This window comes from Styela clava, chromosome 4, assembly GCF_964204865.1.
Source record: "Styela clava chromosome 4, kaStyClav1.hap1.2, whole genome shotgun sequence".
NCBI classification, from domain to species: Eukaryota; Metazoa; Chordata; class Ascidiacea; order Stolidobranchia; family Styelidae; genus Styela; species Styela clava.
This window is the reverse complement of record NC_135253.1, coordinates 9,351,160-9,367,333: the sequence shown is the minus strand read 5'-3', so window position 1 is coordinate 9,367,333 and position 16,174 is coordinate 9,351,160. Positions and strand designations below refer to the sequence as shown.

General features: G+C 34.7%; 1 protein-coding gene across 1 annotated transcript; it reads left to right on the top strand.

Annotated features, from left to right (window-relative positions):
- Positions 1-5,143: 5,143 nt before the first annotated feature.
- On the top strand, positions 5,144-14,011 carry LOC120326748 (uncharacterized). The gene is made up of 4 exons (XM_039393089.2): positions 5,144-6,168; positions 10,436-10,581; positions 11,451-11,639; positions 11,937-14,011. Exons 1-4 carry the CDS (start codon positions 5,484-5,486, stop codon positions 12,540-12,542), a joined length of 1,626 nt encoding a protein of 541 aa, XP_039249023.2. The 5' UTR covers positions 5,144-5,483; the 3' UTR covers positions 12,543-14,011.
- Positions 14,012-16,174: the final 2,163 nt, after the last annotated feature.

Here is a 16,174-nt window from a genome sequence, read left to right as displayed (position 1 = left end):
AATAATGGAAATCTGATTCTTGGTACAGTTTCAAAGTCAAATAAAGAGTATCAGGTTAATCTGACAGGACAATTTGGGCTGTGCGTTCGCGCATTTTTCTTGTAAATGATTAAATGTTTCAAGTCTTCCTACCCTTAAAAATTTAGAAGGCGTATTTGTAGGTAAGTATTTTTGAAAGTTCTAAAAACGTGCTTGTAAATTGATAAACTTAGAGCAAACAGACAAGCAAAAGTTATTCATTATCAATTAAGAAGACTCAATATAATTTTTTTTATTCCAAAATAGTAATCGATATAAGTGCAAGAAGAGAAAGTATTGCGCAACTATTAATGTACAGAAAAAATTGTATCGATGGCTCTAGAAAAATAGCTACATCAGTACCAAGCAATTAATAGAAAATGAAAATACATGTACCTGGTTCTCAGAAGACAAGAAAATGTATTTCAAGATAAAGTAGAAAAGTTTATATGCATAACAGTAAAAACTCTGAAAATTTTAAATAATCTGCATATTTTTCTCTTTTCAAAAATTGTCTTCAAAACGGAATTGTGGCTGCTGGAGATCATGCAAAACAAGATCATCCTTTTCAAAATGAGAGAATCGTTTAGTCTTCACCTAGGAAAGTTTTGCATTTATTGTTCCATAGGTATTTCCTTTGCAGAATTATTCATCTGTGTGTCATTTACCAGTTTTGATTTCAATTTCAAAATGTCGTTGAAACCTTGTTTCTTTAAATCTCTAATACAATAAGGGTACATGTGCACCAAAATTATAAATATGCATGAGTTGAATAAAAATGATATAATTGTATATGAATTGAGAATTCAAAAAAATTTGCATTTCTTCTGCGAGAATGGATGGCTGCGATGTCCTTAAAAATGCTATAGTATTTTTTGGATTTTAGTTCATTTAACTCCAGGCATTTTAGCTTTCTCATTTCAAATTTATGGCAATTTTCAATTGTTTCTTAGCTCCGTGTGGCTTGTTAAATGCAATAAAAAATTATCAGAAGTATATTCGGGAGAGTTGAGGTAAGGTGAAACACTATCTATATATATATGAAATTTCCCAACGAATCACAGGAATTTAAACTTATAAAAATAATATGTAAAAACATATCGATGTAGTTCAAAATTAGACGATGCTTCGATGAGCTTTTCTATCATTGCATATAATTGTTGAAATAATTATCAAGTTTTATCTGAGAAACAAAATGCGAAAATCGTTGAAAGAATGGTTGCGTGATCTGCGAGAAAGTGTTTATTTTAAAAATTATACTCTCGACGTATCAAAAGGAAATATATATATGTGGGTATATTTTTTTCCATGTGGACCCCGAACTTCTTGCAGTAGACCAGACCAGATTTTTTGCAGGGGAATTTTGACAGCTCGGGTTCAAATCTCCTGCCCTCACTTTACCTGGGGTTGATTAAATTGGTTATAGGCAACGCCGAACCGGAGAGATTCCGCTCCTCCCATATCATTAGATATCAGTCGCTGATAAAAAAGCGTCACATAAAAAATATATTTTTGAGTTTCGTGAATTCCTCAGTAGGACCCGATCATTCCGTCACAAATTGATACAATCACATTCGGATCTATTTTAACTTTTAGATTTAAGTGTGATTATTAATTTTACAACACATTTTTACATGCGACGTTACCGTCACAACAAAATTTCAAGCAGTCATCCATTTTGGGCATCATAACGTCTATCAAGTGTTGTTATTTGGTATATCTGCGTTTAGGCGTGTATATAGAGTAGTTAATCAGCCTTGCGTTCGCCTAATAAGTTTAACGCCTCGTGTCTAAATCCTATTGTTGTCACTTCACCCAGAATTGGGTCGTCTAGGTTCTTATAAGAAGTAGTATTTCATCAATGCCACTGGCTACATATTTAATATTGTTTAGAAAAAAAAAACGAAACGCCCCAAAAAGTACGCTATTGTTGGCGCTAAAGACAAATTGTTTCCCATAAAACGTAAATTTTAAACTGTAATTGATTGAGCGGTTACTATAACTACTCACAATTTTTTTCAAATGAGTAAAAAATGAAGTAATTTCTTGCGTAAAAATAAAATAAAAACTGTAGTTCTCGCTGAGCGAAGTCACCTAAAATTGAAGGAAATAGTATCCGCCAAGCGTTGCGTTATGCGACGAATACAAAATGGCGAATTTCCATTTCAGGCGGGACCATTTCGTCTTAACGCCAACGAGTTGCATCGCATTACAGATCGGTAGAATGAAGGTATCTTCAGTGAAAAAATATAAGTCAATGTTACTGTCTGTTTAAATTTCCCATAAAAGTTTTTCCATTCAGTTAGTTTTTGCTTCGGAGTGTATTGTACTTGCGGTAGTTCAAAGATATAATACAGAAGTAAAAATCTTGCAATTTCCCATACAAAATCTGAAACCTAATTCAACTCGATTTTGGTAGGAATAAATTGAGTATATATACTTAGCCAAATGGAGTTAATGAATCTTAACTCACACTCTGACACTCAGTTTTGGTCAAGCACCCATCATGATCTTGTTAATTTGGGATTCGATTTAGATCTAGCAATAACATCGTAAGGAAGTGAGTACTAGTAAACTTGAGTAAAATATTTGATTTTCACAAACTGTACATGTACCTGCTATGAATTATCTAGGTAGCGGTCACATTGTAGATTGTACTATCATAGAAGGATATAATTTCACATCTTGAACGAAACAACCGATTGGTCTATACTTCGGCCATTTTTATTTCTACTCAAAAATTTGCAAACCGTCTAGCAGATTACCGCGGGAAGTTTTAGATTTTAAATTAAACTGCCAATCGTAAGTCGAATTCTGAAAAAAGTGACGCAGAATAAATGCAAAGCAAAATTGAAAATGCGGTGTCGGCTAATGAGCAAAACGAAGTAGTTCAGCTGGCGCTTGAGGGTCAAAATGGGGCCTGCTTGCTCTCGAGGCCTGGCGTCAAGTACCATTATCGTCGTAACGTTGCCTGGAACCAAAAAATTGCGATTCGGTAGGGTAATAGACCTTATATTACATATCTCTTCGCGTACTTCTGGTATTTTGTGTTTATTTAATTTTGTTCACTTGTTGGGTTTTTCGTGAGCTTCCGGGCATAATTTTTTTCTAAAGCACACGTCATTGCTAATTCGATGTTACAGATTTGAATTCATTCAGCCCTATTATGAAATTGCTGTCAATTGTAAAAAAAAGGATGACAATGTTGCAATACGTAACCAAACTTAATACTAAAAACTTGTGCTAATTAACAAAAAAATACTAAAAACTTGTGCTAATTAACAAAAATATAATGATCTTTCATTGCCACACAAAAATTCCTTCGCATACTCGTAGCGAGATACAGATTATTTTTAATGCCTGTGGCGCTTCAAAGCTTTTAGTATCAAATTTTTCTGCATATTGTTAATTTTTTCCTAATTTCATGAAATCGACATACCTTGAAACATGATCATTTCATTAATGATTTTACCCTGGGTTTCGCGCACTAACACAGAATTTTAAAATTCAGATCTCTAAACGAAGTTGTGTGTGCCAACAGCTTCTTGAGGGAATGATTTTTCTAATTTATGTTCCTGTAACTCTTGTAATGCTGAACATCTCGACTGCAGCGGTAAAGCCCCTTTTCTGTCTATACAGAATATATAATAATACTTGTATGGCAAGAGGAAATTATGGTTGACATGTCCCAAACCAACGTCGTTTCACACTGAAAATTTTTCGCGATGTCGGCTATACTGACCAGTAGCGGCGATAGTATGCGATATCGACGCGAGCATACTAACGAGTAAATCAATATAATCCAAACGATATCCTACGGTCTATGAAAGATAACCAATCTCAACAAAGTCAATGTTTTATTTCATAACATATTATATTCGTATCAATTAACACACGATAGAAAATATCGGTCTCTATTACATTGTATTGAAATTGTATAATATACAATAAAAAGGTATTTGACCAAGAGGTCCATGCGTTATTCAAATAAAAGAATTTTCAGCGAAAAACAAACATTAAGATTAACACGATTTGAAATGTACACACGGTCGTCAAACTTGACCGTGTTTCATAAAAGGTTAGTTCTAGACCCAAAGTACGTCAATTCTTTAGTATAAGACAGTATGTTCTCACGTATTAGGACTATAGCGGATTTTGAAAGAACTTTGATACATATGTTATTCGCAAGTGTTTTGAGAAGTTTAGACGATGGAACTCATAAATTTTCTATTTGAAGTTAAAACAAAATCAGGCTAAATTTTAGTAGATTTTGCGTAAATATTTTGATTTAAAAATCAACAATATGGAATTTTTGAAGACTTCCGAATACTAATACCATTGAGGTTTTAGTCCTCTATACTAAGTTTTAGTGAATGATTAGACAATGGAAACAACTTTTCAATTTGAGAAAGTAACGGAATATTATTATTAAAATTATTAAATGTAGCTAGATAAATCAGTAATTGTTTGTTTGTGAGTTAAACGTTTTATTAACATATCTTTAATAATGTTCCTGACTGTTAGAGATTACTAAGAAAGCCCAATTTGAAGTCCCAATCTCTGTTCAAACAAGGATTAGATTAGCAAGGGATTTAGGTTATTCTTCAGGTCAACAAAATTTATATTCCATCAGAATTTTTCTCAATTGTAGGTATGTCAGGAAAAAGGAATATATTATGAATATTTTGAGCAGATTTATTCAATTTAAAAATGAGTACATTGTTAATGAAAGTTCATAGCAATAATTTAAGAATCTTAAAATAGTTGCGGTAGCGAGACGACCCTATTGCTGCAGTATACTTTGTATTTGCCGAAAAGTCGTCAACAGTTAAAAAAAGAATTCAACCATAGTATTTTACTAAATAACAGGAATACATGGTTTCAAAGCAAAATTCAAAGAGCTCTACTTATATTTATTACTCCTTTGATACTATGTTGAAGTACATTTTGAGCAAATGAGTCTTTTCGTCAACGTTTATGCAAGTTGTGATATAAGTAAGCGCAGATACACATTTCTAAAATATTCGAGCGAACAACGTCTGTGCGACAAAATGGGAGAGCGTTCGAACGTTTGCGGCTTGGGAGAAAAGAAAGAAATACGCAGCGGTACTCGTCGCTATCGGCACACCGACAAGGCATTCGACTTAGTTCATATATACACCGTTGCTCAGAATAACGTATTGTGTAGTAGTTCTTCCAGCTAAAATAAGCATATGATAAAGGCAATTATTCTATGGAAAATTAAAACAGTAATATTCTGGTATCTATGTCGTACTATGTTTAACTATATTTAATCCCTTCGAATATTCAGATTACTGTATTTGATACTTTTTATACTATCTGAAAATAATTATAGTTTATAAAAGAAAGAGCGCAAGATATATACATATAAAATAGACAAATATAGCTTCAAAAGATAGTTTCAGGCAGGGGAGTTTGGCTTACCGTGAACTGTTATACGAGAGATGTCACTGAGCCCAAAGTTGCAACAATCTTCCTCCACAACAACACCTTTTTCCGTGACTGATATACTGAGCCCATTGGAGGAACCGTACGGCAATCAAGACATCCGTAATAGTAATACCAACAATACGGAAAACATCTCAGATAACTCCGGTCTTTATACCGGCAGTCAAAATCAAATTTTGTCTATAGATCCCCATCAGCAAGCGAGTTTACTGAACGTACATCCTTACGATAGTAATACAACGACTGGTCACGGACATTTCTCGACAATGGATCCAGGGTCGATCGTCGCGGTTTCTGCCGCACTACACGTACCAAACGTAGGCGACCAGTCTGTAATGGGGTCGATGTCACCTCCTGGAGGAAACCCAAGCGCTTTGCAATTGTATGCGAGGCACCCCATGTCAATAGGCTCGACACAACACCATCACCATCAACAGCTTCAAGTGCCGTATCAATCCATGAACTCGTCTGCTGCTGTCGGCATGAATGGGAGCTATAATTTACATCCTATGCCCCCAACTCAATCATCATTTCACTCTATGTCTGGTACGGCGTCAGCTGCAACAGGATATTGCAACGGGGCGATGGGAGACCTCAGTCCTTACGGTAATGTTCAGTCAGCAACTGCAAGTGGATGGTATCCGGCAACTAATCCGGATCCTCGCTTCGGAGGCATGCAAAGTGAGTAACTTTATTTTATTCCTCTATTTATGATTCTAAACTTGAATTTAGTATTTCTTGAAGCACAATAAAAATAGTCCTGCCAAGGTTCCTGAAGCATATGAATAAAAATCTATCCAAGTCCCTTATATCACCAAATTCAGAGGCTTCAGACGTGAAGTGCTGTTTCGAAATGCAGTTAAGAGCATCCAAGAGTACGTTCGTGTATTGCCTCGACAGGTATCCTTGAGATTCTCCAGTCATCTATAATGTAATATCGATATTAGCGAACGAAACAATACTAATAATAATATTAAGTCCGCCAAGATCCACTCCACACTACTCTTTGTAGATCAGGAAAACAATTCATACCTTCGAGTAGTATACCCAACATAATATCGATGACGGCAGAGGAGCCGGTAAATGCAAGACAAGATTTTGTAAGAGCCCTGAAATTAGGCCCTCAGTCTGAGATGAAGGGTTTTTGAACCGGCCTTAGGTGCATTATGGAAGTTGAGGGGTGGAGAGGCTCTTGGAGTTCAGAGTGATCACTACCTCGGTATACAAAACCCCTTGACTATGATCAAACAATTTATAGCATTGTTATGATAATACAAAACAAATTATACCACAACGGACTAACTTTTGATATTTTTGACCGGTAAAGTTACGAACTAGAAAATGTATTTTTAGTTCTGCAGAACCGCCCCAATACGATAATAAAGTTAAAAACATGTTTCTTCGCCGCCATTCGATTTTATATCAAGTTATTTATAATCAATCTCAATGAAATAAAACCTAGCAACTGAATTATTCTCCAACTTAAATTGAAGATGTAACTATCATTAGCGTTAAGCTTTTTAAAATTTTCGAAAACATTCAATAATGCCATGATGAATGTCCATGGCGACCCTTTCCATTTTACAATAAGTTTACATAATAAATTGAATTAACTTGCTTGGGACAGCTCGCAGTCTATTTGATTCTATCAGTACTCGGCTAGACAAGTTTGCAAACATGGGGTGTGAATGGTATCGTTTGATTTTAGGCGTTTGCACCAGACATTGGCCCCGCCATTGGGTCGCTTGGACCCAATCACACTACAATTTTTTATCTGTACATGATCGTATATGGGACAAAATCAAATCGTCCTTCCAAAGCTTAACATCTATTGTTTATGCTAGGCAAAGTAATATTTTAGAGTCGTAGTGGCCAAATCTATTACAATATCGAACGATGCATATCACATTTATGTCTTTTAACCTGGGCATTGTGGCGCCAGGATAACCACAAATATATTCACAGTGTATAGAAATTTAATTTTCCATGTAGAAAGAAATGTGTCAGTTCAATTCTATACGGAGTAACAGTTTTGAAGTGTAATAAGATCGATGCTAAATTACTTTCCATATCGTCAGTTGTTGCTATCAATTTTTGAATCAACAAATTTTTTTTGTAGATAAATGTCGAATTTGAAAAAAAAAATTATGTAAAACGATCTATTTAAAATCATGCTAAGAACGCTTTTAAGAAATGCAGGGGAATTCGTACAAAATATTGGTATTACTATGATATTTAAAGTTTTCCTTAGGCATTTATCAGGTATTCATTCGAAGTCTTTTCTTAACATTGTATTTATGACATATTTATGAGTTATAAACGTCAAATCCGTGCTGTGCTCAACCGACGATTATTTTTGAATTGGGTAAAGAGCTGTTGATACAAATGTGAACATCAATGAAGCATACTTTTGTACAACGCCATTACAGCGCCGTGCCCTATTTGCGAAAAATCTGTGTACCTAATTCATTAAAATTATCGTGATTTTACGCAAAAGATAGCTGTACTTTAATTGGCGCATTGTTATTTGCTAGGTAATCAGCAAAGTCAACTCTGGCGGATCGGTAAATAATCTAATCGAATTTGTTGACAGATTACAAAACAGGATACCTATACGGACCGTGTTCGTTAGTCGCACTGTTTTTGCCGGTCTGTTTGCTCAAATAATGTAGGCCTGGTTAAATATCGTTAATACCGACTTATAGAGCATCACGTAAAGCCGAATTCAATTGTGTTATTTTTCAATCTAATAACAGAGACAACTGCGTACGAAGAACACCTTACCTAATGTTGTTTCAAATGTCTATTTATTTACTCTTATGCAATTTGATATTTTTGTATCCTATACCTCCGTTAAATGAATTTGGATTTCGGTAAAAAAAATGTTCGTGACTATTTTGTGGAAATTTATTTGCCAAAATTTACGTATATATTTATAAAAAAAAATTGAATTTTAAAATATACGGAACGGAAACATTTTTTCCCGGTGTCACATTTGCGGATATTTCGTTGGCAAGGTAACATAATGTCGTGTATAATAATTAACGAAATGTGGGTATTTGTCTGCGTAGGATTGCGTGATTTTGCCGCCTGTCAGCATGACGCCCTGACATCCATTTTGATGCAGCCATTGGTAACCTGATCTGGCGGCCATTTTGAAATTCAATGCCGGGATTCTGAGCGACCGATTTTCAAATGCAATGTAATATTTGTACATAAGACAATCGGCAATAATAAGTAGAGCATAAAACATGCCACCGTTAAGAGTGAAACATAAACGTTGTTGTACGCTTTGACAACGAAGCAAGGAATAAGCGACAATTTGGCTTAGTATAAATTAAATAATGCGAATCCCGTTATTGAAGTGTACATGAATAAGTTTGCAAGAATTACGCCAAAATTTGTTATAGAAAGGTAGTTTTATCACAACACCATAACTGTAACAATGCATAAATGTAGTGATTTTGGAGTTCTGTTAACGTACAATCCGGAAGCTAAAATACATTGATTTCTATTGATTTTAGACATTGTCTCGTACAAATTATTATTTCTAATCGGTTTACCTACAAAAAAATAATATTTCAATTAATAACGCGGAATTAATTCAGCTGTGAAGATACAAAAAATCGTTATGAAATTAAAGGATTAAAGTCTTTAATCTTCTTTGTAAACACCGTGCAGGCACCTACTGTTGCTAATATTCTTTTTTGTGGGAGGGCGTTGGGCAATTTCGAATAGGAAATAACATGAACGCCAAACCTGAGTTTAAAATTGGAACAATCAAATAGTTTTTTCTGATTTAGCATAGCCGGATGCCTTCAATAAAATTCGGGGCGGCTTTGGTCGTAGAATGAGTACCGAGTCCAGGGATGAGCGCCGAGGCATATTTTATGTGCCAAGAATGAGTACCGTAATCGAGGTCAACAAACACCTTTCTCACCTTTCACATTTCTCAGCAATGTTATGCTTCACTTTGTAAATTATTGAATTCCCTCCATCTGACTGAACATGTAAATCGTCTATCAGATTTAGATATCTTGTTTGTGGGCGTGGGCTTTTGATATAACTTGGCATTGGATTTGAATACAGACTGTTTCATTCGTGCCTCAAGTTGATTGTCACAATAATTCCATATGTAGTTTACACTCAGAAACGTTTTTTTTTTAAATCGACACAATTCATCCTTAGCCAATAAACAAGTTGCACAAAATCAGTTATGAAAATTCGCAATGTTCATAATCTTCATATTGGGATTTTGTACTAGACTTCTGTAAAAGAATGTATACTGTAAAAAGTGATCATTTTAACTGAAACATATAAAAATTGTATACAACTTACAATTTCACAGTAAATCGATCATGTAAAGGCATGAACATGACAAATGTAGATTATTTAGCTTATTATATTTTCAATTCTCCACAAAATAAAAATGTACCGGATTTTTCTTGACAATATAATGGCGGAGCACTTAATCTATTCACAAAGAAACTGACATAACATCGAATTAAGAGTTAAATTATCACTATTATGAGAATAATAATCATGTATATACCAATACAATACAGAACAGGAAGCAAATAGTTTACAGTCAAATCCCGCTCAAAAGCTCATGTCAATTGTGATTACAACAATTTGAAAGTCTGCTGCTGGTTGGAAGTTTAAATTCCAATAATTTTCCATTTTATTGTGCAGATATTGGCACTGTACTTCTGCCCCGTATGAGACAAAAAATCCAATACCTATATTTAAAACAGATCACTGCTCGCTCCTGAAACTGACAAACGTTCTTTAACTTAATAGGTTATTTCAGCTCTTTGGATACAGGATTTATCCCTTGCTGGGTTGAATATTCCCAAAAATCCGATCCCGCTTACTACTGCTTACTACCTGGTCAATGTATATATAGTTTCCAGTAACGTTTCTAACTAAATGAATTAACTTTTCACAGTGTCAAGATATTTGAGTCCATCTCCAGGTATGGGAATGAACACATATGGTATGAATATGATGGGAACTGGAATTGACGGAATGCATAAACCAATTTTACCATCATCCCAAAGAAGAAAAAGAAGAGTTTTGTTTTCGCAAGCTCAGGTATGAAAATCTGGAGTCAAATGTTTCGTTGAATAAAAGGAGTCCGATTTCCTGACCGATTTTGAATTGGTGGTTTCTGATTAATCCTTGGTTTACTTCTGATAAAATAAATAGTAATTTAAATATGAACAAAATAATGATTTATGTAGTCACAATCAGCCAATTTATTATTAATTACAAAATGGCGGGTACAAACAAAAAAGAACAATACGGATGGGCGTATATTGTGGATACAATCGAATTTAAATTTAAACCTCTTTTCTTCAGAACGACATTTTTCAATTTATTATGCGATAGTTGAATCTGATTTCTCTTTTTAAAGTTATGTACACATATAGTAATTTCAAAACCGTTTATATATGTCCGAAACGATATATTTTTCAATACTAGCAAAAACTTCAAAAACGAAATCATCAATATCAATATGAATATCAATATGAATCAATTTATCATGTAAATATTTCACTACAAAAAAGTTGTTTTGTTACTGAAATGCATCCCAAATCATATTTGCTAGCCCGGGATATCTCCGACGTATTTGCGTTGACTAAATAAAAATAATCTTCAGTGTCATCTATTGATAAATGTCGATTAGCGTTAGCTATATTCTTAATAAAAAAAAGATGGTCAATGGAATTGGTGTTACTGGTTACGTTAGTTGGTATTTGTCCACTTGGAAAGAATGTAAACTTCATACCAAAAGAGCCATCATTTTTTAATTAAAATTTTTGAAATGGTTGATTATCCTAAACCCATCACTCCACAAGGGTGTAAGAAATTGGATAAGTATCACTCTGATTTTTCTAAAACCATCAATGCAGGGCATCGTGTTCAAAGATGTAAAGCTTGCCAAATAAATTTCACTTCAGGTTTTCGAATTGGAGCGACGTTTCAAGCAGCAAAAATACTTGTCTGCCCCCGAAAGAGAACATTTAGCACAAATGATTCGACTGACTCCAACACAAGTTAAAATATGGTTCCAAAATCACCGATACAAAAATAAAAGAGCTTTGAAAGAAAAGGGAAGTGACAGTGGCGGACAGGCGTCGCAAGCAACAGTAAGAGAATAAAGTAATTTTCACTTAGTGCTTTTCTTGCATTTTTTTATATGAAACAGTAAACATGCTTGCTTTTACAATAATTACATTATATTTTTGAATGAATCAGCCAGGCAACTTTAAACGCACCTTGTTCTTCTACCGTTATTTATTTAATTGTCAACTCCGCAGATTTTCAGTTTTTTGCAATGGGACAAATTTTTTGATATAGATAAGCGACTCAAATTTTTGTACTGAATAATTTGAAATTATATCAGTATTGCACGATATTAAGATTCGTTTTTGTTTTATATTTAGCCAAACCAAACCAGTGAAAACACTTCACAAAACCAAAGTCAGCATCAAACGCATGCGATTATACAACAACAACAACAACAACAACAGTACTCTCCGGATGTTACAACACAAGCTGGCATATCAGAAGGAACAGTGCAACACCAAACAAACGAATCAACTCTTACTGAACATGATTCTCGTTCGCCAAGGCGCGTGACAGTACCTGAACTGATAGCAGCAAAAGAGAACAAACAATGCAATGGTACATCCGGGAGTACCCACATAACGAACGACGTGGTGGACGGAGTGGAATCTGGGAATCTTAATTCTACACAAGAAGTAATGAACAACGACACAAACTCCGGATACTCGTACACAAACGGTCATGTCAAATCCGAAGGCTGTACGAACATCAGCGATCAATCTTTGTGCGTCGGAACACATTTGATTTCGCCATCAATTCAAGGTCATTACGCAAGCCAGTCGGATCATCAAGACCTCATCAGTGTAAATGTGGCATCACTCAATTCAGATAATTTGTCAAGCATGCCGTATCATCCTTTGCCAAATGCACACCATTCTCTAACGGCTGGAAACAACTCATTGCTGTACAGCATTTACCGATGAGAGATAATCAAAATAAGGCTCCAACTGTGTCGACTTAGTCTGTTTACTCGATATGAAATGCTTCTCAGCATACAAAAACATTGCAAAAATGCCGGCATACGTATGTCAGAATGACCATCCCGGTGATGCCCAGTAGCTGGCATGAAACTGGCGATTCTTGACAATCAAAAATCAGAAAAATTAGGATAAAGTTGAATAAATTACGAGTCATATTGACACATTTATCTTGCTACCCTCTACTCAAGCGCACTCCAAAACACGTCGTCATACTGTGACTACATGTAGTGTTTTCTTACCGATTGTAGCTGCCTATGTAACCAGCTGATTTTGTAGTAAGATCTGTGAGTCTGATAACGCCATTTTGGATGGTCCTCATGAGCTACACTCAAGCCCACTGTAAACTATTATCAAGTAGTTGGTGAGCGAATAGATTTTGGTTTCACAATATGACACAAGGTTATCGATGACTAAGACAATAAATGGTGCAGTTTTTTTAAAATGTTTGCCATCGACTTTTTACGTGAGAAATCTAGTTCTTGGCAATCAATCTCATACTAGAAATATACCCAACTATGGTACAGTGTAACAAATGAACTGTTTACCAGATGGAACAGTTCACAATACGCACACAAACGATTTTTACAGTCATTTTTATTAGAACCTTGTCTGAATTCGTACCGTAATACCGTACTAGAATAATATTCCATGACAGGAAAAATGCCTTTTATGCTAAATAATTTGTATAAGTGTTGGTTAGAAAGGTAGAATAGATAGAGTGAAAAAATTATTATTAACATTTTTGACAATCAAATCTGTATTTTTCTTTTCAATGGGGAGAGTGATACCCATGACAAACATGTAGAATGTTTTTTGTCGTAGTCAACTTCTTGCCACAAACAATTCAAATGATTTTTTTCTCTTTTTTTTTTAAATTTGTTCCATTGTGACTATTCTTTGTTATGATATTGCGTCGTGTAACTTTCAATCGTCAATTATAAAAATATTTCATCAATTGTGTTCATTTAGAATATTGGAGAAATATTAGCTTCGAGTTACAGATTGTCTCGCTATCAACTCATACCCAATCACTTACTCATAGTGTAATCAAAAATATGTCAGTATTTCCGACCACAGGTGTTCAGTATGTCCAGCGTTTCTTCCTTGTCGGGGGTGTGGAAGCAAATTTCATATTTAAATAAATTTATGCCTAGCTGATGTAAATATGCGTGGTGGGATATGTTCCTTTTCGCACTCGACGGTCAACGTTGCCGTGTTTAAAGTCCAATAGTATTCATTGAAAATAAGTCTTGTTTTAGAGTAATTACCGAATCTGGCAATATTGTACAACATTGGTAATCAAATACTCCAATTCCACTAAATTGTTTCATTTCTGACGCCGTGATGTTGATGGCAAAGTTGTTTGTATATCTGATATGTCGGTCAAATGGGCTCGTATTTTAATTTCTTGGTTTGCCTGTTCCACTGCAAACGTGTCGACAGGATATAGACTGTTTAAATCGCGTTTCTATAATAAAATAAAGTTCACAATAAAAGATTCGTCAGTGATTTTTATCTATTCCAAACAAACGAGGATGGACCCGCTTATCTTGTACAAATACAAAATTCGTTCGTTCGCCTCGTTGGGATTGTTGCGATATTATGTTTGTACTGAAAGACTTAATATAAAACACACTCTAGCGCATATATGACAAAACGAAACGAAAATATAAGTCTGCAGTTGAATTTTTAATAAGACAAATTCACACTTCGCTAAGACTCATTTGTCAGAAAAGATTTGTTCAATTTATCCGTCTGGTAACAAAACTTTATTTTGAACATTAATGAAAATGAACATTTTCATCCGGTATTCTCAGTCTCATATACTTTTTCTTGTCTTCCATTGAAGACTTGCTGAGACCACCCATAAAAAATCACGACCAGAGACAGATTCAAATAAAAACGCTATTTTGAGGTTTCAACTTGAAGAATCTGGTGTTGTTATATACCTCCTTTTCAAAAATTTTTAGATTTGTTAATGGGACCATTGAACAGATTACCGAACCAGTTTGACCGTATTTCAGTCATGCAAATAAAATATTATCTTCATATTGTGAACGGAACGCGAAACTCAAAATTTGAAGTAAATGAACTTAATTAATGCTACTACCAATGTCTTTCAGCCATATTGTTATCTAACGTAACAAATAAAAGATATTAATAGAAACATCCTAATATGGGATCGAATAATGTTTGTTAATTTCAGTATATTTGTGCTAAATATGGGTTTTATAAAGGTAATTTAATTTTGCAATAAACGGGTACTGATAAAGTTCGAAGTGAGTTTCGAATGAAAACAAACCACTAAATCTAATACAATAGTGACGTATTGTCGCTAAGCTTTGTTAAACATAACAACCAGTTTTATCCCATCGACAAAAACCAACAGACTGTAGGCGGGAAAGGTTGATGTCATAATCATTAATAACTGTAGAAAATACAAATGAATGAAATAATGGTCTCAAATGATGATTTTGCTTCGTTCGTCTGGGCATGATAGAAACGCACATAGACGCAAATATATACTTGTGCCACATAGCAGGTTATCAAGTTCACACCTCTGGGTATGGGTTATTTTTATAATGATTTCAATTCGAAATACTCACATATTTTCTTATACAATTCTGTTGAAATATGGTGACAGCACATTTGAACCCACGTACATTTGAACCCATACATTTGCACCCGTATAACCGCGGGTTCAATCTATATGCGGGTGCTAAAATCCATGATTTAGGGTTAGTATGGGTTCAAATTTCCGTAGATGCAATAGTATGCAGGTGCAATTGTCGTGGGTTCGAATGTGATGGAGCCTTGAAATATATATATTTTTTCAAAATCGACGGCATCAAAAATAACACACCTTCTATTGAAAATTCATATTTAAGTTAGGCCAGTGACAAAACCCCACTGGCAGTGTACAAATGAATACTCATTTTCAATTTTATCTCGCGGTTGTCCTGTCGAAAAAGTTAGACTTGAAAACTGGGGTTTTCAGTGCATGATCTTCAACTGACATATTCTGATTTTATTATTTAGACATGATCGACCCCACACAGTATGTTTTAGATCACAGTATATAAGCAACTGATTTACTGTTTTGATACTAGGATACAGCTTTGTTATATTTCTCCATGCAGGTCGGTTGTTCTAGGCAATGTGGCCGTTACTTTGTTTCCTTTTATCAACGCGTATTCAAACAACTGTAACAACAGAGATGTTCTAGTTGCAACATTCCCATCAACGTTTTACAAAAATAGACGCCCGTTCGGTGTGATTTGTTTATGTGCACATAGCAATAATTCGTTTTATAAAACTGCCATAAGCATTTATTTTGATGGTGCAATATTGGAAAGTATGTACCGTACAGATAAATCAATATCGTAACGATACGGTATAGCAAAATTACTGGGATATGACCGACAATTAATGGCAAGCGAAGGGGATGTTGATGGCGCCCTTTAATCTACAGTTAAATTTCATAATTCAATGCCCCTTCAGATTTTTCTTCCCGTAGGAATGCTTTTCAAAAACGTATACTGTTTTCTCTTCAAGCATTGAATGCCGACGACATA